General features: G+C 32.8%; 3 protein-coding genes and 1 long non-coding RNA gene across 17 annotated transcripts in view; 2 read left to right on the forward strand and 2 right to left on the reverse strand.

Moving 5' to 3' along the window:
* The first annotated feature begins 70 nt into the window (after positions 1–70).
* Positions 71–9,382, forward strand: LOC124431111 (ATP-binding cassette sub-family G member 1-like). 3 transcript variants are annotated; one of them, XM_046978569.1, is made up of 13 exons: positions 71–339; positions 1,042–1,259; positions 2,084–2,397; positions 2,572–2,745; positions 2,822–3,032; positions 3,164–3,271; positions 3,579–3,724; positions 3,928–4,096; positions 4,223–4,323; positions 4,431–4,586; positions 4,844–4,962; positions 5,046–5,169; positions 5,349–5,481. In XM_046978569.1, the coding sequence occupies exons 2-13, from the start codon at positions 1,076–1,078 to the stop codon at positions 5,478–5,480; spliced, it is 1,938 nt and encodes a 645-aa protein (XP_046834525.1). In that variant the 5' UTR covers positions 71–339; positions 1,042–1,075; the 3' UTR covers position 5,481. The 3 variants fall into 3 exon arrangements, with proteins under 3 accessions (XP_046834525.1, XP_046834526.1, XP_046834527.1); XM_046978571.1 differs by lacking the exon at positions 5,349–5,481 and adding an exon at positions 9,190–9,382 and having other exon boundaries at positions 73–339; XM_046978570.1 differs by lacking the exon at positions 5,349–5,481 and having other exon boundaries at positions 72–339; positions 5,046–5,285.
* Positions 6,584–12,499, reverse strand: LOC124431109 (inner nuclear membrane protein Man1). Of its 3 annotated transcripts, none has more exons than XM_046978564.1 (11): positions 11,752–12,499; positions 10,978–11,636; positions 10,796–10,901; positions 10,523–10,701; positions 9,680–9,897; positions 9,482–9,610; positions 9,236–9,365; positions 8,632–8,905; positions 8,299–8,520; positions 7,976–8,160; positions 6,584–7,908 (listed from the first exon to the last, which is right to left on the reverse strand). In XM_046978564.1, the coding sequence occupies exons 1-11, from the start codon at positions 11,934–11,936 to the stop codon at positions 7,757–7,759; spliced, it is 2,439 nt and encodes an 812-aa protein (XP_046834520.1). In that variant the 5' UTR covers positions 11,937–12,499; the 3' UTR covers positions 6,584–7,756. The 3 variants fall into 3 exon arrangements, with proteins under 3 accessions (XP_046834520.1, XP_046834519.1, XP_046834521.1); XM_046978563.1 differs by having other exon boundaries at positions 10,523–10,725; XM_046978565.1 differs by having other exon boundaries at positions 7,767–7,908; positions 7,976–8,113; positions 10,523–10,725.
* A 576-nt stretch (positions 12,500–13,075) lies between these two features.
* LOC124431115 lies at positions 13,076–22,836 on the forward strand. The gene is made up of 2 exons (XR_006943914.1): positions 13,076–13,838; positions 22,548–22,836. It is a non-coding gene; the product is annotated as an uncharacterized LOC124431115 (long non-coding RNA).
* The window catches only part of LOC124431112, a 269,017-nt gene continuing 262,264 nt past the window's right edge, over positions 16,911–23,663 (reverse strand). For all 10 annotated transcript variants that reach the window (XM_046978580.1, XM_046978577.1, XM_046978579.1 and 7 more), the window contains 3 exons: positions 23,534–23,663; positions 21,193–21,414; positions 16,911–18,847 (listed from right to left, as the gene is read on the reverse strand). The exon at positions 23,534–23,663 is cut by the window's right edge and continues 76 nt beyond it. In XM_046978580.1, coding sequence (XP_046834536.1) covers positions 18,749–18,847; positions 21,193–21,414; positions 23,534–23,663 — 451 coding nt within the window. In that variant the 3' untranslated portion in view covers positions 16,911–18,748. The remainder of the gene's footprint in view (positions 18,848–21,192; positions 21,415–23,533) is intronic.

Consider the following 23,663-nt stretch of genomic DNA (forward strand, 5'->3'; position numbering starts at 1 on the left):
TCTCTCTCTCTTTTTCTCTCCCTTCCTCTCATGCTGACCATTTAAGGCACAATGCCATTTCATTCAATTGACTTTTATATTCGTATAATTGACTTTCAGTATACGTTGACTCGTTGATCTGTAAGTACAGAAACGCGAGAACACGAGAAAAACATGTGCCTCCAGAAGAACGTTTCTCTTGCGTGCAACTTTTAATTCAAATAGAAAGTTAAGTCGAAGGTGAAAAACGAGGAATGCATGGACGAGTTCGTTAACACCATTCATTTTATTATAAATGACGTTATAATTAAAAGTGTCGTAATTGACGTCATGATAAGAAGTGATTAGACAAGCGAATACGTACGTATTTAATAATGAAAGTGGGACATGTTTAAGTTGAGAAAGTAACGGAATTTCAACAATCTTTTCAATGCAACCAAGTGTGCTTGTTGCATAAAAGCATGCGTGCATACGTGTGTATGCACGTATATGTGTGTGTGTGTGTGTGTGTGTGTGTACACGTGCAAGAGAAAGAAAGAGAGAAAGTTCTTGCTAAATTCATTTCCTAACTAAATACTTTTCTTAAATATGGTAATTTTTAATCATTAAATGATAATTATCGCAATCATCAAAGATTAATTGTAATTGCCCTTATTTAGAATAAGAAAAAGTTTTTTTTTTCTTTAGTAGATATTATATAAAATAAACCATGAACTGTGAATCATGAAATATAAATTATGGATCCTAAACTCTCTTCTCGTGCTTGGATTCGTATATTCGATAAACATTGAAATTTTAAATAAATTCTGGACCGTTGCCGATCAATTCAAATAATAATTTTTTTTAGTATCAAAATACGCGATAGTTATCGCTGATAAAAGTGTTGAAATTTCGTTGCGTTGATATTATGTTAATATTTGGTACAAAATTTTATCACGATTTTGTTTTATTGTTTGATAAAGAGATAAAAGATGCATATATGTATATGTGTGTGTGTGTGTGTGTGTGTGTGTGTGTATGTGTGTGTGTGTATACATGTAAATAAACGTGTAATATATTCAGTACAAACGAGAACAAACAAGCCTGTTAAGAAGAGATGGATGCGAAACGTAACGATGATGATAAAGTATATCAAATAGACAACGATCATGAGATTGTCGATCCAATGATTGATCATTCTCAGAATCCAAATGAAAACCAGGACTCTTGGTTGAAACGTAATGCACCATGTTTCTACATAGAATTCGAGAATTTGTCTTACAGTGTGCCTATCGGTAAAGGTAAGTCTGAAAATGTACGGTTTACAAAAAGAAAAGAAAGAAAAAAGAAAATAAATCGACGGTTTTATAATAATTTATAAAAAAATTATTTCACTTAGTTAATTATTAGTTAATTATTAGAAAACGCAATGGAAATTAACAAAAATAAAAATTAACAAATATCGTAGAGTTTCTCTTTCGAATCACTTTTATAATCATTTTTATCATCTCTTATTGTGCTGTTTAATTGATATTTTCATTATAATGTGATTTACCAGATGTGGTAGAACTAATCATCGTATTTATTTTAATATCGTTCAAAATAAAAAATCTCTACTTTACATTATTATCGACATTTTTTTTATTTCAACGTCATAAACTGACTTATTTTTCTGTTTTTATTTTGCTTACGTAGTAATGAAAAAATGAACTCAGGCGCGCTTGTGCTGAATGCAAAGATCAAAGCTAATTCACTGTTGCATATACATGAAATGTGAGAATGACGGAAAATTAGATAGAATCAACGAGAAAAGATCGCTTCTATGACTGCGCCTTCGTTTCGATTATCGCGTTTAGCATATGTGTGAATCATACTTTAACTATTCTTACTCTTATTGTTAGAAGAATTCAATGAATATCATTTGCACGGTTATTCTTTAAATTTGATTTATCTGCAGAGCTTCACTATAATATTATTCCAATGATTATTCGATTTACGGGAATATTTATTATAAAAAGAAAATCACACACTAAAATTTCATAGAATAATACGAACGTATTACGTGATACAAATATATTATGAGAAGTTTAAATCAATCGGATTATATCGTTATCTTCTCTTGCAGAAAAACAGAAGAAGATATTGCAAAATGCAACAGGATGTTTTGAGCCAGGGAAATTGACGGCCGTGATTGGTCCATCTGGTGCAGGCAAATCGACTTTGTTGAGCATAATATCTGGCGTTAAATCATCTAACGTGAAAGGATCTATTAAGATAAACGATCGCGAAAAGATAGATAAGAATATATACCGAAAACAAATCTGTTACATACCGCAAGAGTTCATGTTGCATCCTTTATTAACTACGAAAGAAACTCTCTACATTGCGGCGCGTCTTAAATTGGGTCGAGGATATTCAACAATAAAGTCACACTTTATCGTAAGTGAGGAAGAGAGAGAGAGAGAGAGAGAGACGTGAAAAACCCGCGTGGATAGAAAAAGAATTCGAACGAATACATGCTGCTTCTTATTATTTCTCCTTTTTTTCAACAATCATTTCGATGATTTTTCACTTTTTAATCATAATGAATAACGGGCAATAATCTATTGATAGGTCAATAATATCGCCAAGAGTCTCGGATTGATGAATTGCCTTAATACGACAGCTGGCAAATTGAGTGGCGGTGAAAAAAAAAGACTCTTGATCGGTGTGGAGATTGTCACAAAACCAGGTGTTTTACTTTTGGATGAACCTACAAGCGGACTCGACAGTGTATCCTCTAATCAGGTTAATGTTGTTATTTGCTAATAAGTCAACTTCCTTCAAATTTTAATTTAATTCCAGCTTAAGTTATATTATATAGGTCATCAACCTATTACATTCGATGTCAAAATCAGGATGTACAGTAGCTTGTGCGATTCATCAACCCAGTAGTCAAATGATCTCTGAATTCGATAACATAATAGTTATTGGTCAAGGTAGAACTTTATATTGCGGTCCACGCGAAAACATATTGGACAGTTTCAAGGAAGCTGGATACATATCTCCGCATTTTTATAATGTCGTCGAATTCGGTATTTATTTATAATTTCATTTGTTGCCAATAAGTTTGTAATATATCGTAAAAAGAATATAATCGTGACGAATATTTAAGAATTAAAAAAATCTAACACGAGAACAGAGATAAAGATCTTTTCGATTTTAGTACTCGAAGTGGTGACTAATCAATGTGACGATAATTTGAACAATCTAGCTAAAATGAATTCGGTCAAGTATGTTCAGTGGAAGTCGCAATACGTGTATTATAAAAATGGTAGGTATAGGTTATATATATATATATATATAGATATAGATATATATACGTATGTATATATATATAGATAAATGAATCCATTTTATTTTAATAAGTTATAAAACGATGATAATAAAAATCTATCCATTCCTCAACATATTGTGCCAATTGAATTAAACTATTTCTCTTTCTTTGAAATTTGATCGTATAGTTAAAAATAACGAAGATATTTCAAAAGTTGGAACGAAATGATACATTCTGTAAATATAGCAATAAAGGAAGAACAACAATTGTAGAAACGATAACTTTTTTGACGTAAATATTTTAGAGACGGTTGATACGAATGGATCTTTGGAACGATTAGAGATGGATGAGGAAAGTGACTTAGCAAATGAGAAATTTCGAAAATTGTCTGTTTGGGAACAACAAAAGATTTTATTATTACGATCCTTCATATGTATTAAGCGAGACAATGTGGGTAAAACACGATAAAATAATATATGTACATATTAAATTGTCCGGAAAGTTCGTTCCGATTTTGTCATTACGTTACCTATCATAAATCGACAAGAACTTTCCGAACAACTCAATATATAAATAATATATGAGCATATAAAAACAGCATAACGTTAAAATATACGATGATATACGTAAATATAAATTCATTTACATTTCAGATTATGACAAAACTAAGGTTTATTGCACATGTAATTGTTGCAATTTTATTGGGTTCTATATTTTACGATTTTGGTAACGACGCAAATAAAGTAACCAGCAACATTTCTTGCATCTTCTTTTTTTTACTTTTTTTATTTTTCGCCAACTCATTGCCAGTCGTCCAAATATGTAAGCGATTACATAAATACGCATATATTTGTATTAATACAAATTATTGTAATTTATTTATTTTGTAAATTGTATAATCCGTTAATCAAAAATTATAAGAATGTCTCATGTTTAATTTTTTGATAGTTCCCACCGAGGCATCGGTCTTCTATCGAGAACATTTAAATAATTGGTATAGTCTGATGCCTTATTATATATCGAAGATAGTCTCGGATTTACCGATACAGGTACGGGAAAAATTCATAAAAAATTTTTTCAGGAAAAAAACTCGGTCTCACGATAAAACAGAAGTCTCATCTTTTATTTTCTCCTTCTTTTTCTCTTTCTTTTTTAGTTACTCTGTCCTACCTCCTTTTTTATTATAGCATATTATATGACCGGCCAACCTATGGAACGAAGTAGTTTATCGCAAGCTTGGATAGTTTGCATTTTGCATACTATTATTGGACAATCGGTTGGAATAACAGTGGGTGCAATATTCGATACTCAAGTAAGTATACCGATCTAATAAAGTCTAAAAAAAAAAAAAAAAAGAAAAAAAAAACCAAAGCTTATTTTGAATTCAGACAATTACAATTATTTTTATGCGTTATCTAAGGCTAATGGTTTTAGTCTGTCAAAATAAAAAAGAAAAAAAAGAAACAAAAATAAAATAACAATTATACTCACGTTTAATAATCATTTATTTATTTGTTTGTTTGTTTTTTTTTCTTTTGTTTTTCTTTTTTTTTTTTTTTTTTTTCTTAGATCGGAACATTCCTCATTCCTGCATTGAGCATACCGATGTTTCTATTCGCGGGTTTCTTTTTGAAACTCAATGAAATATCGTCGTATTATCAACCACTTTGTGCGATCAGTTTTTTCAGGTGAGAATAGTCCTTCCTAAGTGTGTAAGTGTGTAAGTAATAAAAGAAAGATTTACTTTTATATTCTACTCTTATTGTTTTAGGTATGCCTTCGAAGGTATCATGCAAGCAATTTATGGTTTTGACAGAAAACCATTGTCTTGTACGGAAATATATTGTCATTGGCGTTCTCCTAATGAAATTCTATCAATGATGAACATGCAATCGGTAAAATTTCACGTTATCGTGGTTATTATGCTCGCATGGATTTTTTCTTTACACGTCATCACATATTGTGCGTTACGATGGAAAGTGCATAAAATTAGGAAATAATTTTTCTTTGGTTTTCCTTCGATTTTCATTTTCTTAATGTTCTTGTTCTTTCTTTTTTTTTTTTTTTGATATAGAGAAAAGAGAGAGAGGAGAAAGGAAGAGAGATTTTTACAATAAAAAAAAAACATCAATTTTTCTTAGATAAGATATATTTACAGCAATTACTGATAATTGTTTATTTGACAAGTAAATCTTATCGGGATTAAATATTGTAACTTTGATATTTAACCCTACCATTTCATTTTTTTTGCCTTATAAGTGATTTTTTTTTGCTACAATCATTTTGAAAGGAATATCAAATATTATCTTACTTAGCGCAATATAATTTTTATTATGTCAATTAGTAGCGAAATTTTCCTGGATAGATTTTTAATATTAATATACATACTAAAATAAGACAAACATATAATTAATAATATATTATTAATTATATATATATACATATATATAATTAATAACTTTTGTGCAAAATGAGTAATTATATAATAGTATCTTTCTTAAATGGGAAGAAAGTATATAAAGTTCAAATTCTAAGGTTCAAAAGTTTAAATTCTAATATCGTCCCATGTATACATGCCTATTCTTAAATTACCACATTGTCAATGATAAAAAATATTATATATATATATATATATATATATATATATATATATATATATATATATATATATATATATATATATATATATATAGCCAACGAAATTTCATTTTATCAAAGAGTATTATTTATTTCATTGAACTATACAAAATGCGTAATATGATGCTACATATCAACAATGAATATAAGGTATGTGAACTAAAGTAATATAAAAAGATCTTGTTGATTAATTTCAAAAATAAAAAAAAGAAAAAGGAAAAACAAATAAGCAATTTTGTCTTTAAGAGAGCCGGAAAAAAAGAAGTGACATATTAAAAGAAATTTATTATATATTTCTTTATAAGATTTTAACGAGTAAAACATTGACTTATATATCAAGGAATTATACAAAATATGCAAAAGTAATAAATTTGATTTTGCTTTCAATGGGTCGAGCAAACTCTGAACTTTTTTTATGTTTTAATAATTATTTTTTTTTTTAATAGCCTTATCTTCTGAATCTTTTCCAAGAAGATGAACAAAACTAATCGGGTCACAAAACAACTGATGTATTAATTTGTTTTAATTTTATCAGAAATTTCATTTCGGTAGATATATCTAAAATTAAACTCATCTAGAAAGAAAAAAAAAAGAGAGAGAAAGAGAGAGAAGGAGAATCTTAAAAGATTTTATCCTACTAACTGACAATGTGCTAATATAAAAATTCTTTTATCCGATTTTTACTTTTATTAAACGTAAAATAAAAAGTTAGTACAAATACATTACATAAGACAGACTTCTCATTGACTTCTGTCCTTATTCATAACTTAATCATAGTGATCCTATTACAGGGTGCTTTTAAGGACACTTTCAATACTTAAGCACCCACCTTGTAGGCTTCAAGTGAAATATTAATCTGTTAACCGGGAAAATAGTCGGATCTGTGTTGGCGAATCTGTGACAAATATTTGTTTATAAAAAGCAAATTCTACGGATGATAAATATAACTTTTTTGTTTTTCTTTTCTTTTCTTTTTTTTTTTTTTTTTTTTTAAATTTATAAAGCGATATACTTATTTATTTTTTTATTCTTCGAGAAAAATTAAAACTCATTATTCATGGTCAACAGATTAATAACGTCCTTATGTTATTAGCTATTAATCAGGTCCAGATATCAAACGGCAATTAAAGTGCGACGAAATTAAGAACATATAAAATAAATAACTTTTCGCTTAACGGTCATTAAATAATAATAATAATAATAATAATATTAATAATAATAATAATAATAATAATAAAAGAACAAAAAAAGAAAGGTAGATTTGAATCGTGGATTTTATCGTCCATAAGATAAAACGTAACATAAAATTGTATTTAGGAAGGAATTAATCAATATTAGAAGTAGTATAGGAGAAATAGAGATCTAAAGGATATATTATTCTTTGATAATCTGGTACCCACCTATATTACTACTCTAAGGTTCTATAAAATTTAGTTTTTACATTACATTTTTACAATGACACATAAAGATTTTTCTTTTGATGGATGAGAAATGTTATTTGCTTTTTTTTTTTCTTTTCTTTTCTTTTAAATAATAATGTCCGATGAAAAAGATTTACAAATTACTTTAAGATGATGATTAAAATGTTTTAAAAAAACAAAAAAAAAAAAAAAAAGAAAAAAAAACAAAAAAAAGACAATAAAAAAAAAATAAAAAAAAAAAGAAACAATTGACTCACACGAATTTAAATCATTTCGCATCGTATTGTTATGAGATTATAGCGAAACATAAAAAATATATCAATAGATCTCAGATACAAATGACTATATAAAATAAATTCAATTCTTTTTTTTTTCTTCTTTTTTTTTTCTTTTTAGGATATGATGAGCAATTACACAGTGTTTATTAATTAGATTCTAATGGACTTTGCCAATAATGTGCCTGCATAGACAACCGTTTATTGTTACTTGGCTTTAAAGGTGTCGTGCAATGCACCGCATCTGGAAATCTTTCATAATATCGTTCGAGTCGTAAATATTTGACCGTAACTAAATGACCTAAAAAATAAACGTAGAATAAGTATAACACGTTATTCACATTTATCTGAATATAATCGAATCTTACCGTCAAACCACCAGCCATGTAATGCTCTGTAAGCTTTTCCAGCATCTTCTTGCGATATACACTTCATGTAAACACAACCTTCTCGGCTCCCACGATCCACTCGAATATGAAGTATTTTCACTCCCTCTCCACACTTTTCTAAAATGGCATCTTGTATTTTGATCTCCCAATTGTCGTCATTCTCGCTGTTACGTAACATATATATATATATATATATACATATAAAAAAAAAAAATAACTCCATTCATCGTCAATTATTTTGATCACAAAATAAATATATATATATATGTCGGTCTAAAAAAAACGTACAAAATAATACATACGCATCTGGATCGAACATATGTCTTATCTTTAAGCAGGGTGTCGGTGAACATGTTAAACTATTAACCGATCCTTCCATAGTTTCAAATGCTTGTCCCTGCCAAACTTTTGACTTTTTATTCAATGAAGGACTTTGCGCGTTAGACTTGTTTAGAGTATTATTAGGTAACCAACGCCACACGTGAAATTCTTCTCCGGCAACTTGTTGCACTTCTCTTCGAATTCTACAAATTATAACAATATTTATAGTTATATATATATATATACATATACGTATATATTTGTTTGTAAATTGATCAATTTTATAATGCAAAAAAATAAGCCAACTAATCCACCTAGATTCGTTCTCGTCCAAGAATCTAACAGCTTTCTCCCATAATCCAGCCATCCTTTTACGATCTTTTGGTAAAATTAGATTATCCCGGACATGATTTATCGCAAGAAAAATATCTTGCGTTGAACCAGAAGGTGACAGTCCTGCATTTTGATGATGCTGTTCAACCACATTAATGATTTCGCTAACTAGCTTAAATACTTCTCTTTCCACGGATTTTTGGTATCTTTTATACCAAACGAATAGTTTCTGCGTCCCAATAACTGCTAAAAGGCCTACGAATATATCATAAATATCATATATCTATTTATCATCAATTTTCAATTCAGATAATAAAAAAATCCATATTTTTTTTCTTTTTTGTCTTTCTCTCTCTGTCTCTCTCTCTCTCTCTCTCTCTCACTCTCACTCATTCTCACACACACACTCTCTCTCTCTCTCTCTCTCTCTCTTTCTCTTAATACGACAGTACCACGTGAACGCAAAATACTTATGGTCATGTATATTACTTCTTTTTTTTCTTTACATTGAAAATATTAATTCATGATTATATTTGTAGAATTTTTAAGAGCTCTCTTCGAATAAGCTATCTGTCAGGAATTTACCAAGGGAGATTATCAGGAGAGTTGAAAAAATGGTGAATAACTTATTCTTTATATGACACTGCAATGGCAGTTCTGGATTCAGTATGACCATCCCTATTTTTCCATTCATACGTGCTGGGAATATACTATCCTGCAACAAAAACGTGCTACGTTTTCTTTTGACCATCGTTAATAAATATTATAGCAATGGTAAAATACTATAGGTGTGCAGAAAATAATTCAACAATTTTTTGAAAAAAACTTTACCAACGAATTCAATACTTCTCCGGATGCCTTATCGCCATCGCTTACGTCAATGAGTGAAATACCCCATTGAGGATTCCTAATAATAAGAAGTTGTGCATTTTGTAAATCTTCTTTCACTTCTAGAGGTGTCTGTAAGATTGACTTGTATCACATATTTTAATACGTATTCATCGTAAAAAGAAAACTTCAGAAACATACCACTTTATTGTTTGCAAACATATCCATAATTTCAGTGTCTGTTAGATATGGTATATCGCTCGAATTGTCGCACAGCACCGATATTGCCTTCTTCAATAAAATTGGTTGGAGTCGTTTTAACAATTGTAATACAGATTCTACATTTTCTTTCATTACACAATTAACTCCAGGTGCTTTGAGATCAGGTGTTCCCATAAAACAGAGCGGTATATCACTATCTATAAATTTACAAACTGTTAATTCTGACAAATTGTTATAACGGGATTTTTATTTATTTATTTATTTTTATTCCATTATGCTTAAACGTTAAGCGACTGTATTAAATGCAGGTAAAAAGAATTTTATGTAATATATTTAACGTGATGACATAAATGATATGATCGTTAAATGAAATATTTAAATAATGGGAACAGGAAATAAAACGTGGAAACTGATAATATAATCAACATATAATATTTATTAGACATTTCAAAAAAGAATACACATTAAGGAATTTTGGACGCCTGAATCACTTTTAAATAACTGCATTTTATACAGAAATGGACATAACTGGGCAGATAAAATATATTTTGAAAAATGCCTTGCAATTACTTTTGAAGTAGATTAAAAAGAAAAGGAAGAAAAAAAAAAAAAGATAAAAAAATGAAAAGAAAGAAAAGGAAGAAATAAAGAAAGAACGAAGATATAAACGGACATTTGCATTGCTCTACTTTTGATCGGATTAGTAAGAAAGTCAACGAAGTTAATAAAAATTATCGGATATATAAGTTGCCTTACTTTTTCTAAGAATAATATGAAAATAAAGTTATACTACATAATTAGATTATGTTTCTGCATACCTACCCATTGACAATGATGGGAAGGTTTCACCTTTACCACCAAGCCCCAAGTATATTATTGCCAGAATTCCAAAAAATGAAGCAAGTACTACCACCAGTATCACCGAAACCATATTTTGATTGTTCCGTGATTCTTCCTTATTAGAGGTAGACTTGAATGTTTTACCAATAGTATTGCGAGATCTATCAGTAGTTGTAACAACGGGTCTTGAATTGAAGAAAAATTGTCTATGTCAAAATATCGATACACAATTGTATTTGATATGTTTCTACATACCTCGAAGTTGAAGTAGTGTACAAAGATCTTAATGAGGAGAAATGACCATTAGAATCCTTCTCTCTAGTTTCTGGTATAACGGACGATGTGTGTCTTATCGTAGGACCTATAAATGAAAATTAATTTAGAAAATTAATTCGATTGAACAATCAATAATTGATTAAATCAATTTAATAATTTACTGCTTATCGTAGATAAAGACGACGTAGAAGGATCCAATGATGTTCTTGAACTGAGCCTTCTTGTAAATTCTGATAAAAATGGAGTCTCATAATTAGAAAGCAAATCTCTTGTATCTCTTCCAGTTGCATCTTCTTTAGTTGATGGCATAAATGTAGTATAACTTTTAAAAGCAGGCTCAACATATTTATTATCTTTAAGAGTATGTACCGGTCTTGACATTGATTCATATGATTTTGTAGATTGATCATCGCCAATCATGTGTTCGGTATGCGGTTTAGAAACGTACAGTTTTTCAACATTAGTCAAATATCTAGACTGCGAGTACGTCGACCTAGTATCTTCTCTAACATCTGAATCTGAACCAGTTTCTAAGCCATCCGATAGATTAGCCGAGTTATAAATTTTTGTATGTTTCTTTTGTATATTTGTAATAGTACGATTGGTAAACGTTGGACCAGCAACCGACTCAGGTATAATATTATCAACTATTTCTACATTAGGATCTTTGATCAAACTTTTAGATTCGGAAGATACAGGTACTGCGGAAGATGGCGGTGGCATAGGATTGGCCAAAGTCTGACGACGCGTACTCGAACCTGATTTCTTTCTTTTAACCACAGTCGAGGCCGTATCCTCGTCGGTTTCGTCGCTGCTATATCTGTGAATGATTATAAATTATTAGAAAATATCTTTATAAAGAAATTGTGAAAATCAAGTTCATTAAACGTAATAAAGATAAATATAAATAGGAAAGTATTAAGTATAAGTTATACCTGGCAGCTAATGAATGACGCGTTGCAGCAAGACCTCGGGTTTCTATAAGATTCTTTAATTTTTTAACAAGTATTTTTCTGGTTGTCTGTGTTACAGGACCTACCGGGTATCCATATTCCATAAGCTTACTACGTAATTCTGCATCACTGAGACTATCTACCGACATTTTGTTTACCAAAACCATACTGAAATATTTAAACAGTTCGATCCGCACGTATTAAACTGGCGCATAAAATTTACGCACGATGAATTAAAAAGACGAAGAGATTAATTCGAGACTGTCAATAATTTCTCTTTATTTCACTATTTTCCTTTGACCTATGTATCATGCACACGTGCAACTTCTTTTAACTTTTTTTTTGGCAATCTCATAAAACTAGGCTATTCAGGAAAGATTTCTCTCATATACCACTTTCAGAAAACAATCCACTCGTGAACTAAAACATGGCGCAATTTTCTAACGGCCATAGTTTTGTACGCATTAACCGATACGGCGTTCCATACGGATTCTTTGAGTTCGTATCTTATTGGTCAGTTTGTTCGAAAGTATAGATAGCTTTTATTCCATTACGTAGTTTCGTTTGTACGACGCTAGAGTGCGCTTTTAACGAACATTCGTCATTCTTGATTCCTATCTCTGTTCATCTCTGTGTTTCGTGCCGAGTTTAGACGTCCAACGCCACTTTAAGAAGATAATTCGAGTAGACGAGCACGGAGAACGAATAATTTATTCGACAAGATATTAGAAAATTATTATTCTTTAGAATGATTACCCGACAACTGATCAGAAGATTCACAACAAGCGCCGTACGAAGATCGGATCACGAGGGTGATGGTATACCCGGTCACGTAAGTATACTCTCATTTTAATCGATATTTTCGTTCTTTACGATGTAATATAATTCTTTTTCTTTCTTTTTCACACAGAATTTACCGTTCCCGATAAAAAACAAGCTCTTGTTGACCATGATATTTTGCGCCTTTTTTGGAAGTGGCTTCTCATTACCATTCATATCTGTTCGTTATAATATGCTGAAATAAATTATGTAAGCTGTTTCAACGAATACAGTGATATTTGTCAATTAGATTTACTTGAAATGTCTACTTGAACATTCTACATTCGTATACATTTATTCATGCCTTTATCTGCGTCGAATAATATTTAAATATTTAAAGTATTTTAATCATACCGTTGAATGAATTTGACGTATAGTCGAATAAACTTGTCGAGTTTTTGAAATATTATTGTCAGGAATTATAGAAATATAAGCAGCAAAATTATATCATGGCATTTTATAATCTATATTATTTTTCTCTTTCAGATTTTATTAATGTTTAGTAAAGTTAAATGCGCATCAATGGTCTACAAACTTAGAAATGAATATCTGTAGTGTTATATGTTAATTGTTTATTTGAATCTATTGTACATTATATGTACGTTTAACAAGGCAATATTAAATCATGTTATTATGTAATATTAAATTATCGTAAATATATTCTAGTAAAATTTATACTTCTATCCTTATTATATATGATAATTTTTATATATGATTTTTGCGTTACATAATATATTTACCGACGGAGACATTCTGGTTCCTGCATTTAACCGCAGTGGCGCTCGTAGTCCTAGTAAAATCGACTACGTATCTTAAAATCGAAAATAACTTTATTTCGAGTGGTTTTAATTATTGCAAAAAAAAAATTATAATAATAATGAGTTTAATTAATGGATTAAGATCTTACGTTAAGATGACGTTCGTTTGTATCACGAAAAATTATGGACTACTGACTCGCGTAGTGATTCCATCGTCGCCATTTTTTGTTAATTACGATTAATTTCTTCGCGTTCTTTTTTTTTATTTTTTTTTTTTTTTTGGACAAATTGAAACTGCTTTTTAATTTTAAAAGCGAACGATTGTGCAAATGATTGTGTCGAATTGTGTACTGGCGTACGAAAAACAAACAAAAGCATCCAATTGAATTTGATTCAATGGCGCATTCATTCCCCTTTTGTGTTACCGACGAATGAAAAGGCAACTTGTATAGGAGGCGTACATCGGTCCTGAGTAAACCTACGCTAGATAACGTACGAGCCTTTCCCGAAAGTCAATCATACTCATGCAACATGTGTGCTCACACGAAATCAAACAATGTACCCCATTGTATGATATTTTCTCTTTGATTCGTATGTTTTCTTTTCTTTTCTTTTTTTTTGTGTGTATCGTTTTATTTTAACTCATTATACGATTGTTAATTCTATTTGATATAAAATTGAACAGAAATGGAGAATCATAAAATCGGAAAAAAAAGATCAAAAAAAGAATGAAAAAGGACAACTTTTCTCTTCGTTTCAATGGATGACGTCAAACAAAACGATAACGTTCATTTACGCGCTAAAGAGAGAAGAAGAGGAGAAAAAGATAAAGATAAAGAAAAAGAAAAAGACAAATAAAAGTCGCTAGAAAAAGATGGCGCATTCGTTTAATTGCGAGAGAAAAATACTGCTGAAATATTGAGATAAATTGATTCGTCGTTGATTGCATCTAATTATGTAGAGATATAAAAATTTTTATTTTATATTTAATTCGATATATATTTTCGTTCATTAAGGAATTGTAATCGTAGGGAAATTATTTGTTACCTTTTTTTTTTTTAATAATATCTTTTTGAATAATCGAAATTAATCGGTAAAACTTACCAGGAGAATTTTTCAAGGATTCAGCGCGAAAAGATCTATGGTGGTTAGTTATTACGTACTCTATGCTTATGTACGTCATTGTCGTGTCCTTACTTGGACCACTTTTACCGACACTCCATTCATCTTTTACGTGACTATCCGAGCGAAGAAAACCGCGTACGAGTCGAAGAGGTGAACACTTAGAACGCTTGGATGTTGGGAGAAGAGGCAAAGTAGGGTGGTACTACCAGAGGTTCTTTAGTATCACGAACGTCAACCACTCGAGGATATTTTTTTCTTTTTCTCTTATTCTTTCTCTTTCTCTCTCTCTCTCTCTCTCTCGTCTAATTGGGGTAACAACAGACTCATTAGTCTTACGGTCGAGAAGACGAGAGAAGCTCGTTTAACGTCGAGTGTGGTGGTTCGTGAAATCTTTGCATAACGAGCCTCTCTCTCTCTTTCTTTCTTTCTTTTTCTCTTTCTCCCTCTCTCCCACCTCCCCTCTCTGTCTCTCTCTCTCTCTTTCTCTCTATGTCTTTCTCTTTCGTTATTCTTCATGAGAAAGAGTAGGCGGATAAAGAAGAAGAGAAAGAAGTTAGTTAATGGACAGTGCGAGAGAAAACGTTAATGGCGACACGGACGGAAACGTGCAAAGATGTCGAAAACCACCGAGTAGTCGACGCTTGTTGTTTTTCTAGTTCTCATTTCTAGTTCTCCTTCTAAACTTCCACGTCGTTGTTTCTCGTTTGGAATTCAAGAGAGGTGGATAAAAGACGTAATATATTTTTTATTCAGATAATAATGTTCCATAAAACATTGTTTATATATATATATATATATATATATATATATGTGTGTGTATATATATATATATTTATTTATTTATATGTAGGACTATGAACAAATATCTTTTTCTTCGGCTAGGATCCTAGTCTTGTAACTTAACTTATGATAAATCTTTGCCTTTCCCCCATGTCGTTTTTTTCTCTTCTCTCGTTATTATTTATTTCTCGTGTGTTTTAAATTGCAATTTGTTTTTCGTTATGGGGAAAAAACAAAAACGCAAAAAAAAACAAGAAAAAAAAAAAAAGAAAAGAAAAAAAAGAAAGAAAAACGGACGAAGCTTAAACGGATCTCTCGTTGCATCTCGTTTTACGTTAAACATTCGAACGAATTGCAGCGTTGCTTCTTCGGTATTTCTTTTCTTTTACAATTATAACTATATAGTCGACTTGGTGGATATGGATCAACTAATAACTCAGGGTCCTCGATAATATCGAGCAAATAACGCAGCTTAACGACTACACAATTGATAAGGACGCGGTACATACATATATGTAACTCACTTTTATTTTCATACCAAATATAATTTTCTGTTTCTGGTTTCTCTTCTTTTCTTTCCTATTTTCTTTCTTTCTTTCTTTCTTTCCTTCTTTCTTTCTTTTTTTCTTTCTGTCCTTTTTTTTTTTTTTTAATGTTTTATTTATTTCTTTATTCTTTTTTGTCCCTTTTTTTTTTTTTTAATCGTATCTCTTATGTGGACACACTTTGGATTATTTCCAACGAAGCGAACTGCTTCGGAAAATGAAAAAAGCAAGAATGAAAAAAGGCATTACGTTCATAAAACATAATTTCGTACATTCATTTTTCTTCTTCTCTTTTTCTATTTCTTTTTCTTTTTCTTTTTGTTCACGAAAGTTCTTCGCTTCGATGAAAAATTAAGGATAGAAGAAAAATCAATGGAATTTTCCTATTCCATCATTGATCGCACGTGTAGAGTAATTAATTAAAGACTTTCCTTTTTTCTCTTCTTTTTTTTTTTTTATTCTCTTGTTTTTTCTGTCGCCCTTGGAAACGAATCGCTGGATTGTCACTCAGTTAATACGATCGTTTGTGTAAAGTTTCCAAACTCTGCTCTACGATAATGCGATTCACAGGCGAGATGAACGAAAAGAAGAAAGAAAAAGGAAAAAGAAGAAAATTAGCGAAGGCAAGGGTTAAATCAAACGACGCTTTTTTTCTCTCTCTCTCTCTCTCTTTCTCTCATCTTCTTAATGGAAGAAAATTGGATTCGTACATCATCAAAAATACATATTGAACGTCTTAACAATTATTGCACGCTAATTCTTCGTTTTTCGAAAAACTTTAATATGTTTTTTGGATTTCATTTCTCTCTCTCTCTCTCCCCCCCCCTTTTTTTTTACTTTTCTGTCTTTCTTTGCGGCGTGTTGCATACGTGTGTGGGTAATATGTATACGTGCATGTATACGTCATCGTGTGAGCGCTACAAAAGGAAGGTCATATAATAAGATTGGAGGAGGAGCCTTGCGAATCATGAAACGAACATTTTTCACGATCAATCCTCGCTTTTATGTTCGACTAATAATTTTAAATTTAAAATACCTTACTCGATAAATGATATAGGTCGATTCCATGCCATAACGGTACATGTCGACATATTTTATGTATTTATGTATTTGAAAAAAAAAAACAAAAAAAAAAAAAAAAAAAAAAAAAAAAAAAAACATTTAATTAAAGGCGAAACAATTTTTGCGAACGTCCAAAGGATTCTTTATACGCGCGGATAAAATATTCCTTATTTCCGTAATCGTACTCTCAATAAGACAATAGATCACTGACTTTATCTCTTTGTTTTTCTCCTTCTCTCGCTTTCTCGCGATTTTTTTAATGACTTTTTTTTTCTTCATTTTTTTTCTCCTTTTTTTTTCTTTTTGTTTTTTTTTTCTTCTTTTTTATTTTTAAGCACTAACTTAAATTACAAGCGTATATTTACAACTCTCTAAGAGGTAATTAATCTTCCTTTCTCTCTTTTCGTTTCGTAGTTTTTTTCTTTTTTTTTTCTTTTCTTTTTTTTTATTTTTTTTTTTTTTTTACTTTTTTCCCATCATCACCGTTTTGCAAGTGTGTATGTATGTAAAGTAACGCAAAAAATATTCTTTATTTACATCGCATCACCGTGCTCGTGTCGTCCTCTCTTTCGCTTCTCTCTCTCTCTCTCTCTTTTTCTCTCTCTCTCTTTCTCTCTCTCTCTCTCTCTCTCTCTCTCTCTCTCTCTTTTTCTCTATTTCTGTACCTTGTGTATTCAGAAGAAACCTTTATCTATAAATCCTTCGTAGAGTCTACCACGTACGGACGGTCTGATTACCTCTATATATATGTTCTACTTCTAAAATGATTTTCTAACAACTAAATTCGCATTAAAGAACGAAAGGGGGAGAAAAGAAAAGTTAAGAGCATTATTTTTTCATTCGTTTCATTTACAGACTTGCTACCCGCTACGTGAAACGGATCGGGGGATTCGAAAAGAGATTCAAAGAAATAAAATCGATTCGTTTTATCTCCGTTATTTTTTTTTTTTTCGCATTTCGAAACTCGTAACTTTCATTATCATTTCGATTTCGATTCGCGCATTGTCTAAAGTAAAAATATTTTGTAGACTTATCGATCAAAGCAAAGCGATTCACAATATTATCACAGATGAGAAACATTCGATTCCAAGTTGAAGAAACAAATCGTTGTCCTATTTTTTATTTTCTTTTTTTTTCTCTCTCTCTCTCTCTCTCTCTCTCTTTTTCTTTCTTTTTCTTTACTCGATTATATTCGCGAGAACCCCGTTTTAATTTAAACGCATCGAATTTCTTCTTTGAGAGAAGGGGACCATCGGTTTTAACGGCACGTTCCTAGGACAGATCTAATCGTGAATCAAATTTCGCTTTTCTCTCTATTTTCTTTCTTTATCGTAGAATTTGAATAGGTCAAATTTCGGCGTTCGATAAGATACTCCCAGACTTTTAGAGAACAGCCTCCTTCATTTATCATTTATGAATTTAGGTCTCTTTCTCTCTCTCTCTCTCTCTCTCTTTCTGTATCTCTTTTTCTTTCTCTGTGTGTGTGTCTACATATGTGTGTTTGACTAGAATCACGAACTGTCTAGGAGTCGAACGTCGAAATTCCAACGGAAGATGGGAAAACGCTTGATCTTTGTTCGATAGTCTCGAATTCTCCTGATAATATTTCACCTTCTCATCCCCGGCCCTTTCCACGATTCCTTCTCGATTGATACCGAAAATTCGCAATGTCCGAGATGGGCTTGAGTATATGGCATGGAACGACCCTGAATTATTTCTTAGGCATTTAAGCTATATACATGGCGGTTCTCTGTGTGTATATCTCTGTTTAAGTGTATGTATGTATGCATGTATATCCTTAAAAGGAGATCGATATGTCTCGTTGGTGGCGTTGGTTCAGGAATCCCTAGGTTAGGGAAGACCATATTCCTTTGGTTAATTCTTTCTGACTTATTCCTTCGCGGACAAGGATCCATTAGTCAACGCCATGACCGGGCCAGAACTTCCCCTCGAGTTCGTGTCGGAGTTGAGCTCCAACGACGACGAGTCCTGCAATAAGAGAGTACGAGAAAAATATATGATTAGACGTCAAACTATTTAGACAGAGAGGGAGGTCAAACTAAAACCTACAACTCGCCGCGAACTACGATAAATCTGACGTCTGTCGACCTTTCGTTTTCTTTTTTTTTCCTCTCTCCCTCCCCCTCCCCCCGCCGCTTCTTTTCTCTCTTTTTTTTGGATCTCTTTTTTTTTTTTTATTTTTATTCGACCAAACTGTTCTTTCGACGGCCGATCGATCGATCATCGTTTTTATTAATTTTCTTCTACGATCTTTTATAATTTATTACAGTGCGATGACGTATAGCCACCACGATCGTACTCACTTCTTGTTCTTCCTTTCTTTTTCTGTTCCTAATGGAAAATAAATTGTTCGCGCGACGCGAAAGCATGCCGGTGATGGTCCGAAATACCGTAAATTAGTTGCACGTCGAACGACTGTGAGGGTAGGGAAAAGAAAAAAAGTATTTCAATGTCGTTTGATAGAAAGATCGATTCTCGTTCTTACAATGATCGTAACACTTATAAAAAGAAGAGATTTAACGTCGTTAAGAACACTCGCAATTTTTGATTGTTAACATTATTACAATCGATGACAGAGTAAAACGAAACTGAATTAAGGACAATATCTATGTTCATCTTTTTATCGTGAAAGAGATTCATTCTACTTTTGAATCGAATGTATGTATATCAATGAAGGGTCATCAAAGAGGGCGTTAAGAGTTAGGTGGCAAAAAAAAAAAAAGAAAAAAGAAGGCATACTGTGAATCTTTGGATTATTCACAATTTACTCTCGTAAGATGAAAAGAGAAAGAAAGCTTCGATAGCAGAACTCGCGTTCCCGCAAAGCCTGCGGTACCGTTCGGCGTTGCTTTACGATGATATAGGAAACCATAACTGGTTTATGCGGTCATTACACGCTCGTGGCCAGCTTCGGCGATACATTTGGCAATGATCGTCCGGGTGTACGCGTGAAACCAAAGCGCTCGCCACGAATAGGAACAATACGAGCGAGCGAGAAAGAGAAAGAGAAAGAGAAAGAGAGAGAGAGAGAGAGAGAGAGAGAGAGAGAGAGAGAGGGAGAGAGAGAGAGAGAGAAACAGACTATAGGACGTTTGATTTATTGTCGCGAAGAAAGCCTTTCCAAACGATCCTCTCGTACACGTGATACATATATGTACATATGTATATACACATACATATACACTAGGTAGAAATACGTTGATCGGTTTACGATCGTTCGTAATATGCTCTCGCGTAGCAGCAGCAACGGCAGCAGCAGTAGTAGCAGCAACAGTAGCAGCAGCAGCAGCAGCAGCAGCAGCAGCAGCAGCAGCAGCAGCAGCAGCAGCAGTAGTAGTAGTAATAGTAGTAGTAGTAGCAGGAGTAGCAACACCAACAGCAACAGCAACAGCAGCAGCAACGAGGACGACTGCTTTTAACAGTTTCGTCCTAGCTGTCTAGCATCCCTTGGCAAGCACCATCCCATTTCTATCCTGCCGTTTCCTACCCTCCAGCAGTTCTCGCTCGTCTGCCCGTTCGTGGTATCGGTCATTAGGAAGTTAAAGGGGTCCATTACAGTCTTTACGATCTGCCATCGCCGCCAACGTAGCATCCCCCCTCGTCTTACCGGTACCGGTGGAAGAACGCTTTACTCCCCAATTACACGATCGTACACCGAAGGAAATTCTCTTGGACATTTTCTAGATCTTTTTTTTTTCTTACCGTTCGTAAATTTTTTCTTCTCGAATTTTTGTTTCCCTCTCTCTCTCTCTCTCTCTCTCTCTCTCTCTCTCTCTCTCTTTCTCTTTCTTTCAATTCATTGCGCGCAATTTAAACAGTACGGACATTTTTGTTTTATATATATACACACACACATATATATATATATATATATATATATAATAGATATATGTATATACGCCTTTTCTTTCTCTTTTCTTCTTCCATTTTATTACTAACTTTAACGTCTCAACAACGAGGTTTATTATCGCGAAAATAAGTTTTCCTCAAGACGCGAATTAATTCTCTGATGTCAGCCGACCTGACCCACCGTGTTTATCATTTGGCACAAGTAATAATTTATCTATTTATAAGCGTTCTTATTTGTTCCATCCTAATGAAAAAATGAAAGACAATTTTTGTTTTCGTGACTATAAAAAAAAAAAAGAAAAAAAAATAAAGAAAGAAAGGAAGAAAAAGAAAAAAAAAATAACATTACATTGAGCTTCTGACTTACTAAAAGAGAACGTTACATAACAAACGTTATGAAAAGTTGATCGAAAAAATAAAAGGAATGAAAAAAATATCTTGCTCTTACGATGGCATTTACTTACGATGCTAAGGGCGTGCATGATGCAGGCCTGAGCTGTGTTCTCGACCTGGATCAATTCGTCGCAATCCTCGTGATCCAGGCCATTAACGTCGGATCGTATTTTGATCGGAGATAGAGCGGCCTCGTTGTCCGTTGACTTGCCACTGTCAGGGGATGGTATTAGTTCGTGCCCGTCAAGATCCTCCTCTTCGACGCGTTCCTCGCAATCCGTGGCTTTGATCTCCTGTTAGGATAAATTAATTGTTCACTCCAGTCGCATAGTTGCTTTGTAATTTACATGGAACTTTATTTCTTGCGAAAGGATCGAGCTCGAATAGAAAACGCAAGGTTATCTTTTCGATTTTTCGCTCCCAACTGTACATTTACATATGTACACGACGATCTCGGTTCCGACGTTCGCTTCGTATACGTATGTACGTATTTATTTAATATTTGCTGTCGTCATCAAATATGATTTAGACGAGCTGAAATGTAATTCGTTTGCTCTCCGTTTGATGGAACGATCGTAAACATGATAAGGAATATAAAGATGAGAGAAACGACAAGCATTCATCAAAGTGGCCCAGATTTAGAAATCTTTCTGTAGATTTTTACGCGAGTAGGGATAGATAGGAAAGGGCGAGGGTGTGGTAAATGTTTGGAAATGGAGAAACTAAGAAAAGGACAAAAAAATCTCTATTCAGGTGAATACGTCCAAATGACCGAGACGAGAAACGTCGATTCCATCGGAATTAGCTGTTCTGGGCTTGACATATCGACAGTCGACACACGACAGCGAAACACACGGCGGAGTAATATTTCTTCGGATTGCACGACTTCACGTAGTTCTCTCTCTCTCTCTCTCTCTCTCTTTCTCTCTCTTTCTTACGTTCCGCGTTTTCATCGAGACCAGAAAAACGTGACCTTTCGACTGACACTGCTCTCAGATCTTCCTTCTTTCGCGAGTTCGCGAACATCGTACATTATGTCGGTGGGAAATGCCGAAAGACGTCCAGAGATTATAAGACGATAATTTATTGCCGCAGAGGAAGCTCGGATTACGTTGTGGGTGATTCACTGACTCAGTTACGAAGAATTATTCGCGAATATACTGCTGTTCTCTAATGCTATTTTCTTCTTTATAATTTTTATATAGAGAAGAGAGCGAGAGTGAATGTTTTATGTTTTTACGAAACGGAATTTATCATTGGATTGTAGAATCGAAGAAAACTTTTTTATTTCATTTTAATAACAAATTATTCAATATCTTACAACATCCGTTATTATTAATGCAAATAGATTATACAATGATCTTTTTGAAATAAAATGATGAGAAAGGCGAAATATAAAAATACTGATCTCTGAATGTTCTTTCAGATGTGTTTCAAGATTAACAAACTTAAAGTCACTGGAGATGGAGCTCAGGAAGAAAAGAAAGACGAAGGAAAAGAAGAAAATGTCTTTACCTTTGCGCCCCTAGAAACTTCGAGGATCGAAGGAAAAACTGTTAGCTACTCTCTCACTATGTGGGGTCTTTAGATTCCTGTTATCGGTTAGAATGAGTAAGAGGGAGAAAGAAAGAAAGAGAGAGGGAAAAAGAAAGAGAGAGAGAGAGAGAGAGAGAGAGAGAGAGAGAGAGAGAGAGAGAGAGAGAGAGAGAGAGAGAGGTATATGCCTAAAGGCAAAGCCACATGAACGGCGACTTCCACTTAACTTTTTTCTCACCTCGGAAAGAGCAGAGCAAAGAGAGTGAGAAAGAGAGGGAGGAGAGAGAGAGAGAGAGAGAGAGAGAGAGAGAGAGAGAGAGAGAGAGAGAGAGAGAGAGAGAGAGAGAGAGAGAGAGAGAGAGAGAGAGAGCAAGAGAAAGAGTTCCTCTTGCATGCTTGTCCATCTCGATAAAATCCGCTGCTGGCCGACTACTTAAGCTTTTTTCAAAATCGCGTAAATCGCTATGGGTTTCTTTCAGCTCGAAGAACCAGAGAAGATTTTACCTTGTTTTTACTCTACTCTTCAGTACTCTACTCTTGGTTTTCCAGCTTTTTTTGTTTTTTTCTTTTTACTAACGTCATCCATTTTTTTGCGAACTCTCTATCTTCTAATTTTCTCAATTAATTTATTACGATCATAGATGCGATCAAGTTTGAGCTATTATTATTGTTATTGTTTGTTATAGATATTATTCGCATAAATAAGATGCAGTTCATTGTTCATGAAATAAGATCAAGTTTAAATGCTTGTTTATACTTGATCCCATTTCTAATTCAAACGAAGAGAGAGAGAGAGAGAGAGAGAGAGAGAGAGAGAGAGAGAGAAAGAGAGGAGAGGAGAGGAGAGGAGAGAAGAGAAGAGAGAGAGTAAATTACTTGAAAGTCCTGAGGCGAAGGCGACGATTCCTTGGCGTGCTGGCTTGGACTTTGCGGTGGACTTTGCGTTGATCTTGGACTCTGTGGCCGTGTACCAAGTTCGTAGATGTTTATCATATGAGCAGCTTGA

Source organism: Vespa crabro, chromosome 20 (genome assembly GCF_910589235.1).
Source record: "Vespa crabro chromosome 20, iyVesCrab1.2, whole genome shotgun sequence".
In the NCBI taxonomy this organism is placed as follows: Eukaryota; Metazoa; Arthropoda; class Insecta; order Hymenoptera; family Vespidae; genus Vespa; species Vespa crabro.